At 50.2% G+C, this 18,406-nt stretch overlaps 1 protein-coding gene across 3 annotated transcripts in view; it reads right to left on the bottom strand.

Annotated features, from left to right (window-relative positions):
- Nucleotides 1-5,981: 5,981 nt before the first annotated feature.
- Nucleotides 5,982-18,406, bottom strand: part of SH3YL1 (SH3 and SYLF domain containing 1) — a 37,090-nt gene continuing 24,665 nt past the window's right edge. For 2 of the 3 annotated variants that reach the window (XM_038560649.1, XM_038560648.1), the window contains 4 exons: nt 16,960-17,128; nt 16,382-16,460; nt 12,409-12,465; nt 5,982-6,819 (listed from right to left, as the gene is read on the bottom strand). In XM_038560649.1, coding sequence (XP_038416577.1) covers nt 6,629-6,819; nt 12,409-12,465; nt 16,382-16,460; nt 16,960-17,128 — 496 coding nt within the window. In that variant the 3' untranslated portion in view covers nt 5,982-6,628. Of the gene's footprint in view, nt 6,820-7,543; nt 7,615-12,408; nt 12,466-16,381; nt 16,461-16,959; nt 17,129-18,406 lie in introns of all 3 variants that reach the window. The other variant, XM_038560650.1, reaches the window with a different exon arrangement.

The raw sequence follows: 18,406 nt of genomic DNA on the forward strand, positions 1-18,406 counted from the left end.
TTCATTATAACGCAGCCGACAAGGAAATTCCGTTATTTCTGTGCCACATAATGATCAGAATATCGAGCGATGGCCTTATACCAAAAGCTACGAGAACTTTAGGAATTGCATGTCATCTCTGGACCAGTTATAGCATTTACCCAAACAACATAGCCGAAGGTCTAGCGTTATTTTTATTTTTTATTTTTTTTATTTTTATTTATTTTTTTGTTAATAATAAATTTATTTTTTATCGGTGTTCAATTTGCCAACATACAGAATAACACCCAGTGCTCATCTATCATTATTTAACAGTAGTAACTTTAACATGCCAAACAAAAGGCCTAATCAGTCAAAAAAGACTTCATTTACATTTCAATTCCCAGAGAAGTTTGTTTAAAAACCTCAGATATTTATAAAATACAAGCCTAAATAGGATTACAGATCATTACAAAACTTAAAACTTGATTATTTATTTAACGAAAGTGGCAATAAGAGATTCCAAAGGCAAATACATAGGGTTATAGAGTACCTAGCCCTACGACCCAGCAATTGCCCTGCTGGGGATTTACCCCAAAGATACAGATGCAGTGAGACGCTGGGACACCTGCACCCCGATGTTTATAGCAGCAATGTCCACAATAGCCACACTGTGGAAGGAGCCTCGGTGTCCATCGAAAGATGATGGATAAAGAAGCTGTGGTCTAAAAAAAAAAAGAAGAAGAAGCTGTGGTCTATGTATACAACGGAATATTCCTCAGCCATTAGAAATGACAAATACCCACCATTTGCTTTGACGTGGAGGGACCTGGAGGGTATTATGCTGAGTGAAATAAGTCAATCGGAGAAGGACAAACATTATATGGTCTCATTCATTTGGGGAATATAAATAATAGTGAAAGGGAATAGAGGGGAAGGGAGAGGAAATATCAGAAATATCAGAAAGGGAGACAGAACACCAAGACTCCTAACTCTGGGAAACGAACTAGGGGTGGTGGAAGGGGAGGAGGGGGTGAATGGGTGGCACTGAGGGGGGCACTTGACGGGATGAGCACATCCTGTATGTTGGCAAATTGAACACCAATAAGAAATAAATTTATTATTAAAAAAATGATAAATAAAAAAAACAAAAAAAAACTAGCTTCCTTAATATTGAGAAGTTTTGTTTTTGTTTTGTTTAATATTGGGAAGTTTTAACTTTAACTCATCAAAGGCCTGATAAAGACAAAACTAAGTTTTGGTTTTCTGGACAGACAAAAGGAAAAAAAAAAAACACCTTTGCTTACATTTTCTTACCAAGAGCAGGCCACCCATTCGAGAAAACTTTGTTTTAACAGAGAGAAAAGCAGAATTTTAATCTTACACCAGTGAACTTTTAAAATCCACTCATTTCAACCTTACTTCTGACCACATAGGAAATCCCTCCCCAGAGATCCTCCTTTGTAAACCTACAACATTTTCATTCGGATTTTGATGTCAGCTCTTGCTCTCCAGAGGCCCAGTCTCATCTGAGGACAAACTCACTTTCCTTTACCCCCACACCACGTACCCCCGTTGCTTAGATCCTCCTCACGCACCTTCCGCTCCCTTCCATCAGCCTTTAAACGTCTCAAGTCCTTGTCGGGAGGCCTTGCAGTGCTACGGAAGATCAGTCCTCTCTGACTGGGTTTCTGCATTTAGCGGAATTTTAACTCTTAGGAATCATAGTGTCCAGTGAGCACTAGAGAGTAACCAATTGTGAACTGTCTGTTACACCAACATTCTTAGCAAATTTATGAATATATTTCATAATTTTTAGGAACATGCGTTTTCCATAGTATGACTTTTCAGTAAGACACAAAGCTTGTTTTCCAAGACTCGAATATCCTCGGCTTCTCTGAAGTAAGAAGTCAGAAGTACAAACCTGTGTGTAGTGATTATGGCTTTAGTATTTTTATCTCGTTTGGAAAAGACTTAGGTGGCCAGTGAGACCCAACGTAACATGCAAGCAGGACTTTAAAGTTCCAGGCTACTAAAGACTTTGAAAGCTTTCTTACAAATTACCCGTGAAAACCTTGAGGCGGACAAAATTAACCACCATTTCAAGTCGTCGTTTCGCTGACAACAGAGCCCAGGGACCTATTCAACCTTTAGTAATCTTGGTAGAATAAAAGTCTTGTATTTAATGCTGAGGACAGACACATCCGTCTTAATTAAACCAACAAATTCAACCATTAGGTTAAATACCAGATATGTGCCACCTGGGTCCCCTTAAAGGTCAATTTGTTCCCCTTTGTCAATTTTTACCTGGGGCACCAGTGGGAAAATCTCTAGAGATTTTTTTCCTCCTCGGAGGAGCAGGAGGCTGGGGGCTGCAGGTGGAGGCTCCTATGGGGTCCAGTCATGCAGGCCGCGCCCACGGTGCGGGGACAGGAGGAGGGGACGGCGAGGAGGGAGGCGCTGCCAGCGAGGCGGGAGGTGGGGAAAAGCCCGAAGGGCCGAGAAGGGGGCTCCGGGTTCCACAGCTCGTCAGCTCAGATGAGCAGACACATGGCTTTTACACCGACGGGTGCATATAGAGCATCCACGTCAGGCCCGGGGAGACGGGGAACTTCCCCGAAACTCCTTCAGTTTTGTGGGAATACTCCTCAGGGTCCCGTCCCCAGGTACGCTCACCCGAGAGTGGGCTCCAGTTGGCATGCCATTAACCCAAGAAACGAATGAGGGAGAAGCCCCCACAAGCAACGAGAGTTCCCTGGGTCTGGGGTCTGTCATAGGAGGAGCAGAGGCAGTCAGCATCCCCTTTATAGGGACGACCGTGTTTCCTCCAGCCCCCTGGGTTTATTAGGAGGACGAGGCCTGTTTAGACAATCAAACACTCCATCCGGAGGGGTTTCGTAGCCTGCTTAGCAGCCAGACACATTCTGCAAGGGGCCCTCCGGTTGGGGTCCTGATTTAGGGCCTGATTTAGGGCCGTGAGTGCCTGCACACAGCACATCCCAGTCCATTTGCCCGGTTTCCTGTCAAATACATCTGATAGATTGGATTGAAGTTTAATGTCTCATTAATGGGCCATTTTTCCTCGTTTCCTAAGGGGTGCCAGCCGTGCAGTGTTACAGAAGGGCGGGCGCCCCTTAAGCCTTGCCTTCTGAATTGCTCCCAGTGGGTTAAATCTCATCCCAGGGAGAGTCCTAGGGAACCGAGAAGAAACCCAGAAGGTCTGTGCCCGTGCACATCCACGCTACCTGTCCCCAGGCCCGGATTCCCAGGTGGTGACCCCCGCGGGGTATGTCAGGGGGTCCTGGTGTCCCAGCAGCTGGAGGCATTCGGGGCGGGGGTGGTGGCTGTGATCCCCGCCCTCCCAGGCCCCGCAGGATGTGACGTGGGGCAGACCCTGCTTCCCTTCTCACCCCAGGCTACAAACGGTACCGGGAGGGGATCAAAATACCGTGCCGGGAAGAACTTGCCATTTTTAACCCATGGAAAACCCTAGAAAAGTGTTACAGAGGGAAATCACCCAATTTTGTGACTTAATTAGCAGAGGACATTGACGGAAAACCGTGCAGATAGAAACCCGTCACGGGCTCAGCGACTTCCATCGCAGGTGGTCCCTCGGCCCACCCGCCTCCCTGGGACTTCCCATTGGGCACCGGTGTCAGCGGCTCCGGGTGGGTCTGTGGCCAGAGTGGCTACACCAGGGAGGGGGAGGGGCCGTCGGACCCAGGAGGGAACCTCCCGCCGAGTCTTCGATTGGCAGCCGGCCTGCTCGGGGTTGCTTCAGGCCCACCACAGACAACTTTGTGTAAGAAAAAGAGTAAAGGGGGGCATCAGGTTTCTGGGGTTTAATAATAACTAGGTGCCAGCCCAGGGCAGGCTTCTGCTCCTCCTGCAGGGGGGCCGCCGCGGACTGCAGCCTGAGCCACCGGCAGGAAAGTGTCCCCAGAAGGCCGCACTCCCCAAGGGCCCCCGAAATGAAAACAGAGGAAGAGAGGTTTGCACCGAGACCTGGGGTCTGGAAGAGAGGACTCAGGCTCCGTGTTGGGGCCCCAAGATGATGCAATGTGGGGCCCAGGACTGAATGGTCAACAAAGCATTCTTGAGACATTTTCAGGGCAGAGAGGTGTTTTTAGTATCACACGGGGACAGGACCCATCACTGGGATCGTGAGGGGCCACTGGTTACACATTTTTTTTCAAGATTTTATTTATTTATTCATGAGAGACACACACAGAGAGAGAGGCAGAGACACAGGCAGAGGGAGAAGCAGGCTCCATGCGGGGAGCCCGACGCGGGACTTGATCCCGGGACCCCGGAGTCACACCCTGGGCAGAAGGCAGATGCTTAACCGCTGAGCCCCCAGGGCCCCTGATTACACATTTTTAAGTTGGTGGCTAGAGACAAAGGAAGTTTCTAAAAGGATTTTCATATGTTGAAGAGGACTCGGAGATGCTGGAGTTGGGGCTCTTGTCAAGGTTAGGGTGCTTTCTGCCTCCAGCGAAGCATTAGCAGGAAGGCCCTTGGGGGTTCTTTGAGGACCACCACCCCCTGCACGTCAATGGGCTGCAAGCTGTAAGGAAATTTAATTTTATCCACGTCTCTTTTGCCTTTGCTCTCCTCATCCAAGAATGCGCTCGCGGAACTGAGGAGCTCCGTGACCGGTTCAGTAGAGAGCACAGACGCGGGAGGAAGAGTCAGCACGTCGGGGGCGGGGGGCAGTGGGGTCCCTCCCAGTCCAGGAGGAGACAGGTGGGGAGTGACGGGCCCCACCCAGGGGTCAGTGGATGGATCCCAGTGGATCCCAGGAGAGAGAGGGAAGCGCGGGATGCAAATGCCCCTCTCCCGGGGGACACAGACCTGCAGATGGGTGAGGGACGGGCGGGGCTGGGTAAGGAGAGAAGATGGGGGCCACGTGGTCGGGCTTCCAAACATCCCGAAGATGCCCGGTGTAAGTAAACCAGAGCTGGGGGAGCAAACCGGACCACCCTGCCCTGGCTGTGGGTGCGGGCGGGGAGGTGTCCTTTCGTGACAAAGGATAACCAGACCCCAGAAAGAAGGAAGCCACTCAAGACATTGTCACCAGTCCTCACTCGCTCAAACTGAGACAGAGCCAGAATCTCAAGGCCGCAAGTTTCCCAGTCGGTTCTCGACGGAAGCCCCCGAAAGGCCCTGAGGGGCAGCCAGCGGGACCCCGTGACTCCTGAGGGCTGTGGGTACCCTGCTGGCCATCGGGTGTCCGCGGGAGTCACGCTGACATCTCAGCGTTGGGGGATTCGTGGCCCCCACCTACCTCGCCTACCAGCCCCTGCCTGTCCCTCCTCAAGACTTTACGATCAAATTGCCGGGAATGAAAGACAAGGACAGAACCTTAAAACTAGCAGGAGAAAAGCAACTTGTTGTGTGGAAGGGAAACCCTGCAGGATGATCAGCGATGTTCCAGCAGACGGGCATTGTCCGCGCTCTGGCCGGGGTGCCCACGGGAGAAGCGAAACACAGCCCGAGGCCAGAAGGCACCTGCTGAGACGAGGACGTCCGGGGAGTGCGAAGTCGCGGAACAGATCCGGAGGGCACGATCCGAGTGACATACGTCAGTAAAAGACAAATACTGTCGGCTCTCACGTCTGTGGGGATGCGAACCAGCCAGACTCCGCCAGACTAGCGTGGTTACCGGGGGGGCGGAGTCGGGGTCCAAGACCGCAGCCCGCCAGGCGTGCGAGGGACAAGGTGCAGGGATTCCGGGCGTGGCACGGGGACGGCCCCAACTGGTGCACCGTGTGCCTGAGATCCGCTAAGTGCTCTGTGTCCTCAGGATGCGAGACCCAAGCTGGTGGGAGCCGCTTCGCGGTGCGTGTGGATATTAAACCATCACGTCGTGGCCCAAAGATCTTAGTTGCATCTGTCAAGTGTGCATGACCACAGCCACAAAGAAACCGAGTTAGACAGCCAGTCGCAGGGGAGGTCTTAGCTTCAGGCCGACCAGGGGGCCTCCAGACGCTAGAAACTCGGGGGAAAATCAAGACTATAGCTCACCATTTAAAAAGCATTTATTTAGGGACAGGAGGCCAGGCCGCCGTAAGCTGACTCTCTTACTAGAAATGAGCACACAACCTCACGCAGAAGAAAAGTTCGCGGGGTCTTGTTTAACGCCGAGGGGCCGAGTTCCTCACCGAGTCTCTGCTATTGCTCTACGTGCACGTTGACGTTTGCAGAAATAAAGATCATTTTTAAGGATCCCTGCTCCGGTTTACCTACAACTAGAGGGATTACTTAATACCTTCGTTAAGCTGATTTCTTCTCCTCTAGTAAGAGATGCACGAATCCACGTACCCACGCCCCCGCCCTCAGGCTCTCAAAGTAAAACACGCGGTTACCGCATCCACAGCCAGTCACCCGTTTAGCGATGCCCGAAAATGAGCCGAAAGGACTGTGACCATAGGAATTGGAGAATGTTGACTATTACATGGCACATGTGATAAAATTAGTACAGAGCATTTAAAGACGTGTAAAGTAACCATCCACAGAGAGGAAAAAAATCTTTTACAGATTGGATAAAAGTTTATAGGGCAAAGAGCAGCATTTTAAAACCTGTTAAACATTGCTTAACTGGATAGTAAACCCCGTCAGTGGTGAAATTAGTGTTTTATGATTCTCAAAGAAGAAAATAATAGGAACTTTAATCCATGGTAACGTAGTTGGCTGGAAAAATGCCAGTTTGACCTCGCAGCTTCCCTTCCCACCAATCAAAGTGTGAATCCGTTTTTGATAGGACTATGATTCTGTCTCCAGCTTGAAAATTCAAATCCCCCGGCTGTTGTCCTTCAAAAGAATATAGTGCCGTCACTTCTATGGGCTGACTCAAATTGCCTATAAACAAAAAAAAAAATTAAATTATTTGCATTTTTAATGGGAAAACCTGGGAAAGGTGTGTAGGTAAGAAAAAAATGGAATAATCCAGATGATAACACTACAAGTAAACCCTTGACAACACAAGTGTGAGGTGCACTTATATATGGATTTTTTTTATGAACACTATGATACTGTAAATGTATCTTCTCTTTATTTTCTTAATAACCCTTGCTTTTATCTGGCATAGTGTATTGTAAGAATACAGCACATAGTACATGTAACATAAAATAGGTGTTAATTTACTGTTTATGGTTTTGCTAAGGCTTCTGGTCTATGGCAGGCCATTGGCACTTAAGTTTTGGGGGAGTCAAAAGTCATATGTGGATTTTCAGCTGCACGGGGTTTGGTGGCCCTACGCCCCCCGCCCCACGCCATTCGGAGGTCAGCCGTATTCACATCTTCCCTCACTTAATAGAAGGGTCATTATGGCTCCACAAATAGTAGCTGTTAGAGAAACACGCATTTATATTCATGATGATATCATAAAAGACTTAATTGAAAAACCACGCTCCAGGATAGGGCTAGAGTGCCATGCTCGGTAAAATCAGTCGGTCAGAAGAAAACAAATACCGTATGATCTCACTCATATGTGGAATTTAAGAAACAAAATGAATGTCCAAAGGAAGAAAAAAGAAAAAAAAAAGAGAGAGAGGGAGGGAGAGAGACAAACCAAGAAACAGACCGAGACTCCGAACTCCAGAGAGCCCACTGACAGTCACTGGGGGGCGGGCGGCGGGACGGGAATTAGTGCACCTGTCACGACGGAAAATAAAATGACATAAAATGTAAACACACACACACACACACACACACACACACACACACACACACAAAACCCCCCCAGAAGCTATGCTCTGTAGCTTTGAGGGTCCAGCTCAGATGCACTTTGCTGGCTCATCAGCAGACAGGTTTCCCACGGGCGTCGTGGCTGTTTTCATTTCTGCACTTGCTTTAGATTTTCTTTCAAAATAGAGATCAAACTCAAGTCAGCACAAGCACCACATCTGCGTCTGCGTAACAAGTGCTTCAACACGATGCATAGAATGTTCTGTGTTGTACTGGGAAAAAAAATCCCTTGAGAATTCAGGAGTTACTATGAGTAAAGCACAGTATTATAAACTGTGTAATATAAGAAATATAAGGACACGCACTCCCGTGTTCTCAGCCACGTGGAGTTCTGTGTTTCTGTTCCACATATTTTGTGCATGTATCAGGCAGCGAGATGCTTTTTAAGCGCATCTTACTGCGGATACACTGAAAATATAAATAACCTGATTCTAAAAACAAAACAAAACAAAACAAAAAACAGTTACTTATCTGAAACCTGGCCTGTCAGTAAGACATAAAAAGTCAGGAGTCTACACGTGGGACCGCGACGCTGATTGCAGCTCACACAAGATGCTGCCGCGGCGCTTCAGGTGCCGTGTGGCTTTTTTTTTTTTTTTTTTTTTTTTTTGGCTCTTTGAATCTACAGCAACAGCCCCCAAAACAGCTGATGCAATTGCACCACAGGTATTACCGGCACAGCTATTTTTTTTTCTATCATGCAGACATGTTCTGCATATTTTTATATATTTTATGCTCTATTTACTTTCAGTCTATTGATTGTAAGAAAGAAGGTTAAACGTATATTGCAGAAGAGCACAGTTGGGTATCGAGTGGAGGAGCCCCTCGAGCCGGGGGGCGACCGCCGACACACATGAGCACTCGGGTGGTCGTCACCGTGGATGGGGAGTGGCTGTGAGGTCGCGGCGTGGGGGGGACGCAGAGCAAGTCCTCAGGCCTCCGTGTCATCAGCTCAGAGGAATGTAAGGTGATGTCACAGAAGAAGTCATCCTGAACGTCATTTTCACATCAATAATTGCATTGATCACCTCCACTTACGAAGCTCAACCTCCATGAACCAGACTTAATTCACGAGAGCCCTCGAGTGGCTGCTCCTCTCACCTCGGCCCTGGACGCACCGGAAAATAAGAAGAAGCAAACAAAGAAGGTGAACACGGGGATGGCCTGGAGTCACGGCCGTCTCTGCATGGCATCTGTGTGCCTTGGCTGCACAGAGGATGGCGACAGTGGTGACAGGTGGCGGCGCTCAGCGCAGCAACAGCAGCCGTGGCCACTGGGTCAGGCATGCACTCGCCTGTCCTCCCGCGGCTGGGGCGCGCGTGGGGAGCAGAGGTCTGAACGGCAGAGGCCTGCCTGACCCGGGCCCATGGCCTGCAGCGAACACATGAGCCCCACGTTGCTGCCACCGGCTGCACGGGAGGCCTGGACACTTTGCGTGTCAGGCAGCGTTTCGGGAGAAGCAGCTGGGTCCCTGCGTTGCCGGGGTCCCCAGACTCCGCAGGCAGCGAGAGCTGGGGGCCTGGGCCATCACTGCCGGCGGAGCCGGTTCTTGCCGTCGGGGATACAGCCGGCGATGAACAGCTAGAGGCAGGATACCACGAACTGAATGAGAGACGGAGGGGCTCCCAGGCAGGCCCAGTGCTCGCCGCTGGGGGCTGCCCGGCACCCCAGGAGTCGCAGTTCTAGGCATCAGGGGTGCGGAGCAGCGGGGCCATCGGGGTGCTGCCGGGGAGGAGGCTGGCATTCGGTGTTCCAACCGAGCAGAGGCGGGGCGGGGCGGGGGTCCTCGCAGGAGGGGAGACGGTGGGGAGAGGGCCACGCGGGCGCCGGGTCGGGAGAACAAGAGGCCGGGGCCAGGAGGTGCTTGGGGCACAGCCGCTCTATGCTGCCTACGGTCAGTGTTTGCTTCCATCAAGATGGCTTGAGGTTCTTCTTCACTATGAGTATTAGGGATGGTTCCCATAAGGAAAAGTTTAATGCCCACAAAATAACTTATTAGAAAAGACAAAGTGAGCCCTTTTTCTCCCCGGGAAGGCAGTCTGTCCTTCCAGAAAGGGGGCACCCTGGGGCGCAGAGATTGCTGCCGGGACTCCAATGCCTGCCATCAAGACGCCTCCTTCCTTGGCCGGGTATGCCCGCGAGTTCTTGGGTTTAAACCCACGAGGCTCTTTGAAGCCAATAGCCGTCCTCCTCGTCACGGTCCCGGAATTTAAATGCACGTGCTCGGTCTCCCCCAGATCAGGACCCCGATGAGAAGGAGCTACAGCGACTGGCGGCCGCCCGGGGGCTCCTGTCGGCGAGGAGGGGTCCCCAGGATGTCACCGCCCCGCGCCCCGTGCGGCAGACGCGGTTCAGGGAAGGGTCTCTGCCTTCGCCAGGTCGGGTTCAAGGCAAACGGAAGCACGAGACCACGCCTTCGGTTTCCTTACACGTTTAATGCAGGCGTGAGCTGCACGGCTGACTTAACTCTGACCCCCGCCCCCCCGGGCCAGGGTGGCCTGTCACCACCAGGGGCCCTGCAGGAGGGTGGGGGCCGCTGTTGAGGGAGGCACACGAGGCCTCTAGGTGAGGCCAGCAGACAAGCGGCCCTGAGAGGTGATGTCTGGCAGCTGGGGCGGGTGCCCCCGACACCGGGGCACGGAGTCCGAGCGTCCACGCAGCACAGGCTGGCCCCTGCAGTGGATGTGCCCAGGCTGCCGCTGAGAACTACAGGGTGGATAGGAGGCGGTGGTGGGGACGGACATAGGAGGGCACAGGCTGTTACAGAAACGTCCAGTTAACCAGGCTGTGCACTTGCAAGGCTGTCTTGCTGAGAGGCCCAAGTTCCACGGAGCTGGAGCTTCCAAAGGTGGCCGAACCAAAGCACACACAGTCTGGGGAAACGCTGCTTTGCCAGTAGCCCGTGCAGAAGTGCAGCCAGTCACGGGTGTGGGACAAGCCGAGAGCAAGCCCACGGGGCCCAGCCGTCCCCGCGAGGTGCGTGTGAGCTGGGGCTCAGGCCTGTCGCAGCCGGGGCGACAGAGAGGCCCTGGGGAGACCTCACCCCGTTTCACAGCTGCTTTTTAAAAGTCTGATAGCGCAAAGTCAGTTTTATTTTAAAAATAGGCTTTAAATTTTCCTTTTCAGTTTTTTCTTCCGAATGCCTTATATTTGGAGAAAGGACTAAAATAAATAAGTATTGTAGTACCCACACTTTGTGCTACTTAGCTCATCCTACCCTCAAACGTTAAAACAAAACTGACGGGCCGGCCGCGGGCAGGTAACGCCATCGCGGGTTGCAGGCTGGTGGCCGCAGTACTGAGTGCAGGTCCCAGCCCATTCCCGAGCCCACCCGGGGGTGGCTTCCCGTGGCTTCGCACTGTCCCCATGCCTCTCGGGGGTGTCGTCATGCTCACGGGGCTGCAGGCCACAGGCGCGCTGCGGAGGACCCGAGGGACACGGTCACAGTCCCTGCGGCCGCCTCACCACAGCCCCAGTGTCCCGGCCCCCAGGGTCCCCCCACGGGACTCTGCTCCGTTCCCCTGAAATTTAAAGTCCCCATTAACGGCAGGCTGCCGGAGCCATTGCCTCATTCCAGCCGAGTCCTTAGAAGCCCGCCGCGTGACATCACGGGCCGCACACACGCCTTCACCTGCCCTGCCTCTGTGGGACGTGCATCTAAGGGTCAAATTTTGACAGTGTCCGATTCTGGCTGTAAATCACGTCTATAGGGGCAGGTTCGTCCCCAGACACCCGAGTCTTCTCACTGCCCCAGGGGCCACAGGGCCCCCCGCCCCGCAGGCCGCACCCGGGCGGGCACAGATCCCGTGCACCTGCCGGGGAGCACGGCCAGGAGAGGGGCCCAACGGGGAAGCCCCGCTGCGAGCGGAGGAAGCCAGCACCCTCGGCAACCAGGAAACGTTGACTTCTGCTTAAGGACCTCGGCTTGAGAGACATTTTTGAAGCACTTTATAAGTTTTAAGAAGAAGCAGATACTTTGTTAAACCTTGACATTGTGTTTCCGTGAAACGGGTAATTCCGCTGCAGGTTCTGTGACCCCGGCGACAAAAGATGATGTGAAAACATAAATGGGCTATTTACAGCGGGTTAACCTTCACCCTCATTTTGTGTCCTGTTTACATTTCTCAATAATTGCTTAATTCTTCCAAGGAACATTTTCTAAGGAATATTGAAGTAAGATAGGTCGGGGGACTATTTTCATCACAACAAACCCTAATATGTGAATATGAAGCAGTTCCCAATTAATGGCAAAATATCTGAACATGAAAAATAAAAGATTCCTTAAAAAAATATTCATGGGACTAAAATCCAGAAAAAAAATGATGATGACGACGTTGTAATCCACAACGAGCAGAACAAGTCATTCTATTGTGACAAGATCTTAAAAGATCGCATGGTTGGGTCCTCAGACGAGGCCCCGGGGGTCAGCGGCTCCCTGTCCCAGGCTGGGGGCTCCTCAGCAGGAGCTGTGCCTCTTGAGCTCCCCATCACTCTCCTTATCTCAGATTAAAAGCAAGTAAGAGAGCAAAGCATAGCATTTTTTTTAAATGAAGCTACTTCTCAAAACAATGTGCATCTCCTACAAATCAAAGCGGGTCTGGACACCTTCCCAGAGGGTTTGACAACCTGCCATTCTAATCAGAAAGTTCGTGACTGTAAGATAGATGTGAATCATTTTTAACATATAGACGTTTTACCTACCAACTCTCTCCTGATAGCTGGAAAGTTCAGGGTAGAGCTTGTATTTGTTTCTGTCACCTGCAAAATAGAAAAAAAAATGAAGGGGGGCATTTAGAAGACTTATTAGCGTATATAGTATATAAAATAGCCAAGAATGCCGAATCTTGCCCTTGTGAAGATTTTTTGAATCCCTAAGATTGACAGAAATATCAGTATTTTATCACACTTCAAATCAAGAGGAATGCCTGAATAAACCCAGAGAGAACACCGAGCACAAAGCAGCGGGCAAATATCTGATATTGATGGATCAGAAACCACAAGTCGCAGCCTTGGAATTATACGTTCTCGGATAACACACATACATATTTTTCTGGAAGTGATCATAAAATGCTTGAATTTTTACAAAATTTGTAGCCCCCAAGACAGTGATTTTCAAACATCTTTGCTTAACCCCTATGATAATTTTTAAACAGCATGTATTCACTTGTATATTTTCGATTTAACACCTCAAATTGTTCAATATAATGCTAAAAGTTGTAAAGGGCCTACTTTGCAGCATATTTCAATTTCAATTATTTAAATAATTATCTCTCTCTTTGGGGTAACGGAATCTAAATGTCATAGTATAAAAATGAATCATTATTTTTTTTTAGGAAATTTTATTTATTTATTCATGAGAGACACACAGAGAGAGGCAGAGACACAGGCAGAGGGAGAAGCAGGCTCCATGCAGGGAGCCCGATGTGGGACTCGATCCCAGGACTCTGGGGTCACGCCCTGGGGTGAAGGCAGATGCTCAACCACGGAGCCACCCAGGAGCCTCTGTAGTGTTCATTTTAATCTTCAAGTCATATTTCCATTCCATTTGTCCCAAAGATTTTATACTAAGGTATAAATATATTTTTATGTAACAGTTTCTACAACAAAAATTTGTACATGAATTTATTTTTATGTTATTTGAAGTAAGCACAAGGCTCTATTAAATAATTTCTTATAGATTGATTATAGTAATCATTATTGGTACACAGCTCACCAAAATCTTAAATATACTATGAATTTTTTTTATTTACTAAACATGAAAGTAAATTTTTATTTGAAAGGCATCTTCATAGACGGGTAAGTCTTTCAGTTCATATACACAAGATGACTATTTCTTATTTCTAGAATGACAAAGTTTCGATACCCAATTGTATCTTAGTATTATTTTTTATTTTTTATTTTTTTATTTTTATTTTTATTTTTTTTTAGTATTCTTTTTTAAAGATATAGGTGGTAGAAAAGCTGGTTCTTATAAAAGCTAGAGAGGGTTAAATGGATATGTTTCACAGCAACGGAACAGGATTATTTTATATTCCTTCCAAGATGAAGGTCAAAAAAACGACTTAACTATAATTAAAACAAAAATAATAAAATATTACTTTTATAACTTTTTGTTTTGGTGATAGTTAGCTGTGTGATTTTTTTTTAAGATTTTATTTATTTATTCATGAGAGAGAGAGAGAGAGAGAGAGGCAGAGACACAGGCAGAAGCAGGCTCCATGCAGGGAGCCCGACACGGGACTCGATCCCGGGACTCCAGGATCACGCCCTGGGCCAAAGGCAGGCGCCAAACCACTGAGCCACCCAGGGATCCCCTAGCTGCGTGATTTTTAAAGTAAGCCATATACAATGACAATATTAACGACGACTGTTAGGACGTGACAGTTCCGTTGTCCCCCTTCAGTTCTGTTGGGCAAAGAAACCGAAATCCGGGAACTCTGAAGCCGGCGGCCTCTGCTGGGGGCCCGGGGGGCTCACTAGCAGCTGCCGTCTGGATCAGGCTGGGCCTGTTCTCACGTTCACGGCCGGACTCGGGACCATCGGGGTCTCCTGCCTAGACATGAGGGAAGGCGGGGGGGCCGGGGGCCCACGGGGCGGCGGAGCAGGAGCTCGGCAGGGCCCCAGGACAGAGGCCCACCCGCCAGACGGCTGCTGCCAGAAGCTGAGGGGGCGGGGACGGAGAGAGCAACGTGGCAGGATGGGGAGGACGGTATCACTATGCTGAAAGAATGCTTTTTAAAAAAAAACTGACTAGAAATAAGAGATTTGGGGTCGTGGTCAGATCTAGGACAAAAGAAATGCCGAGCAGGACTTTCGCAATGTAAAGATAAGCAGTCTGCGATAGAGATGGGAGGAACCTTCCGTTCACCTGCACAGACCGAAATTATAAGGTACGTGGGAATACACGCAACAAAAAAGGCACAGACACTCTGAGCCCCCGCAAGTGGAAAACAGAAAATGGACAGATCACCACAGAAATGCCGAATTAGCAGATGTATGCGTGCAACGTTGTTGTAAGAAATATCCCAAATCAGAGGCAGGTAAGCGCGTGACAGCAGGTGGCTGGTGGCAGCAGGTGGCAGGTGGCAGCAGGTGGCGGTGGCAGCAGGTGGCGGGTGATAGCACGTGGTGGGTGGCAGGGTCATAGCAGGTGGCAGGGTGATAGCAGGTGGCAGGTGGCAGCAGGTGTCAGGGTGACAGCAGGTGGCGAGTGGCAGCAGGTGGCAGGTGGCAGCAGGTGGCAGGTGGCAGCAGGTGGTGGATGACAGCAGGTGGTGAGTGACAACAGGTGGCGGGTGAGAGCAGGTGGCAGGTGAGAGCAGGTGGCAGCAGACAGCAGGTGGCGGGTGGCAGCAGGTGGTGGGTGACAGCAGGTGGCGGGTGGCAGCAGGTGGTGGGTGACAGCAGGTGGTGGGTGGCAGGTGGCAGCAGATGGCAGGTGGCAGGTAAGAGCTGGTTGCGGGTGACAATAGGTGGCGGGTGAGAGCAGGTGGCAGCAGACAGCAGGTGGCGGGTGGCAGCAGGTGGTAGGTGACAGCAGGTGGTGGGTGGCAGCAGGTGGTGGGTGAGAGCAGGTGGCAGGTAAGAGCAGGTGGCAGCAGACAGCAGGTGGTGGGTGGCAGCAGGTGGTGGGTGACAGCAGGTGGCAGGTGAGAGCAGGTGGCAGCAGACAGCAGGTGGCGGGGCACAGGCCACAGCCACTCCCCGCAGCTCGCTCTCGGCCCATTCCTGTGGCCACCGTGGCCCAAGCTGCCGGTCCTGTCACCCCTGTCAGCCTGATGCCCCGCGCGCCCGCCGCGGCCCTCACCTCCCTCCAGCTCCCCAAGCAGGTGTCTCCTGTCACATCATGACAAGAAGGTGAGGAAGCACAGGAAGAGATCTCAGGAGACAGAGTGACCAGGTTCACTCTGCATGTGCTGCGGGGCCGTCGGGGCCGTTCACTCTATGACGTGCTGTCGTCCGTGTGTGAGGCCCGCTTGTAGGTGAGACCTTGTCACAGGTAAGTGGGTATCGGGGAGCACGAGTAACGCGGCTCAGTCCACCCAGTGGGACGAGGGAGGACCCGTGCGTGGCAGCCACGGCCCACGGGCACGTGACACGTGCAGGGCAGAGGTCAGTCCCTCCCCACCTGCTCGTGCTCTCTCTCCCTCCCTGCGTTTGGCGTGACCCCGGGGTCTCAGGATCGAGTCCCCCAGGGAGGGAGCCCGCGTCTCCCTTGGCCTGTGTCTCTGCGTCTCTCTGTCTCTCATGAATAAATACAATCTTTTAAAAAATAAATAAAACCACCTTATGAAATCCTGAGCGCCCAAGAATATATAGTAAATAGTAACATCCAGAATATAAGTCTGTGGTACACAAGAGAGAGGCTTATTTTGTTCCCCGTTTCAAATCCACAGGATAACAGCCTTTGGGAGAAATGACAAATAGAAGAAACCAAAAGACTTTAAAGATAAAATATCTCTAATTGGAGAAAGCGTCTCCTGAATGAGAACAGAAGCTTTTCCAAACTACAGCAGTGAGGATTTGGAAGGGGCTGAGCGTTTATTTTTCTCTCCCACACCCGTCAGTGCTTCTATTTGACACTAAAGCTTAACAACGTAGCTTGATTTCTTAATAGCAATATTTAATAATTGCTTAATTATAATTGTATTTGAATTGCAACAAAAGCATTTACCTTGGGAGCCAGAGTTCGGCGGGACTTGCGCAGGTGACGGCTGTGGTCTCGACAGTGGTTTCGGGGGTAACTCTTTAGCCTGAAAGGGACACAAAAATGCACATAATTTTAACATACTTCTTTGCCGCGGAGCACATAAGGCTTTGTTCTTCCGACGGGCGTACCTGAAGCATTTGGTCCTATGCACCTGCTAACAAAACACCCCGACAAGCACCTGCCCTGCGCGCGCTGCACTGGGTGCGAACCGAGGCACCTGCAGGGGCGGCCACCGCCCAGCTCAGTGTGCAGGGTTCCGTGTTGTACCAGGGGTCCCCCAACTCCGAAGGTGGTCACGGGCCCGGCGCACGGCGCCCGGTGCTCCCAGGCCCCTTAGGGACCTGAGCCGTGGGCAACAGGCCGTGTTCCTCCCCGAGGTCGGTACACATGACGCGTCCCGGTTACAGGACGCGTTCACAAGACCTGCAGGTAAATGGAACCGTGAGGGGCCCTGGCCGGTTGTCAGGAGCCCGATTCCGAGGCAGGATATGGCACAGAAAGCAGTGGCCTGTGCCCGAGGGAACGTGGAGAGCCGTACTTACAGCCGCCTTCCTCTGCTCCCTGGCCGCTCTCCTTGCGTTGATTCGTTGTCCCTCGTTTTCATACTTCTCGGTAAAGGAATCGAGAATTTCATAAAGATCTTCGGCTTGAGCGGGCCGCGGTACTTCTCCGAATAAAATGTCGTAAGCCCGGATATCTTGACAATAAAATCTAGTAAGAAATATCAGATTCGGAGCATTCATAGACATGAATCTTTTCTAGAGTTAAAAGTAGGACACACACCTGTATGTAGGCATTTACACGCATCTGGTACCTCATATTTACTATTTTTTCAAACATTAACTACAAGCCCTAACCTGGGTTAAACCCTAAATTCACTCCCGGGCACATCTCTAGAGTCAATCACCAAAAAATAGTTTGATATGCAGATCCTTCCTCCGATAATATAAAAAGCAAACGCACACACACACATACATAAGCACATATATGCAAATATACCGAGAAGTACATATATTTGTACAGGTTTTTATTTTTTAAAAATGGTGCTTTGTAATATCTAATAACAAATATGGCTTTGTAGTTTCTTTGAAATGTTTATTTTACAAATACATATAATTACATATTATATGTATTACTGAATTACCGTAATACTGAATTACATATAAAGATTGGCCTTACATACCTCGAAGCCCTGCAGTGCGTTAGGAAGTATATTTGTTTCAGTTTATCCAGGATTCAGGGGAACGGCCGTGAGAAAGTCTCCCAAAGGCCCAGAATCAGAAGTTTTTAAAAGAATTCTTCATTTAAGTTTCTCATACTAATAAAAGCAGAAGTAAAAGCCTCTCTCCTGGCTTTAGGAGCCCAGAGCCGCAAACCTGCTCGCACCCCGCCCAGGCCTCCCGCGCTCTCCTTCTGTGGCTGACCTAGAAGTTCTCCTCCCCCCTTCCCCATCACAGCATGCCTGAGGGAGAATGGAGATCTGCCTCCGTTTTGTTTTAGGGACGAAAGACAAAGGCTGAGTGCAGTGACAGGCCGCCTCTCACAATAGGAACAGTCTGATCTGCAAGGGTTTTACAGATGTTTGAAAAGTACACTTCACATGACACGGCCAACTAATGGAATATTATAGCCATTAACTTACACTGAAGATTCTTTTTCTTTTTATTTTTTTACTATTTTTTTTCTAAATATTTTATTTATTCACGAGAGACACACAGAAAGAGGCAGAGACACGGGCCGAGGGAGAAGCAGGCTCCATGCCGGGAGCCCGATGCAGGTTCGATCCCGGGACCCCGGGGTCACGCCCCGAGCCAGAGGCAGACGCTCAACCCCTGAGCCCCCCAGAGGCCCCTACACTGAAGATTCCTATAATGCCAAGTGGAAAAAAAGGGTTTACAATGGGATCCAGTACAATTACAATCACACGTGGCAAAACAAGGGGAATTACGTTTAGGAAAACACCATAAGGCAATAAAGCAAAATGTGAAT

The sequence above is a fragment of the Canis lupus genome, chromosome 17 (genome assembly GCF_011100685.1).
Source record: "Canis lupus familiaris isolate Mischka breed German Shepherd chromosome 17, alternate assembly UU_Cfam_GSD_1.0, whole genome shotgun sequence".
NCBI classification, from domain to species: domain Eukaryota; kingdom Metazoa; phylum Chordata; class Mammalia; order Carnivora; family Canidae; genus Canis; species Canis lupus.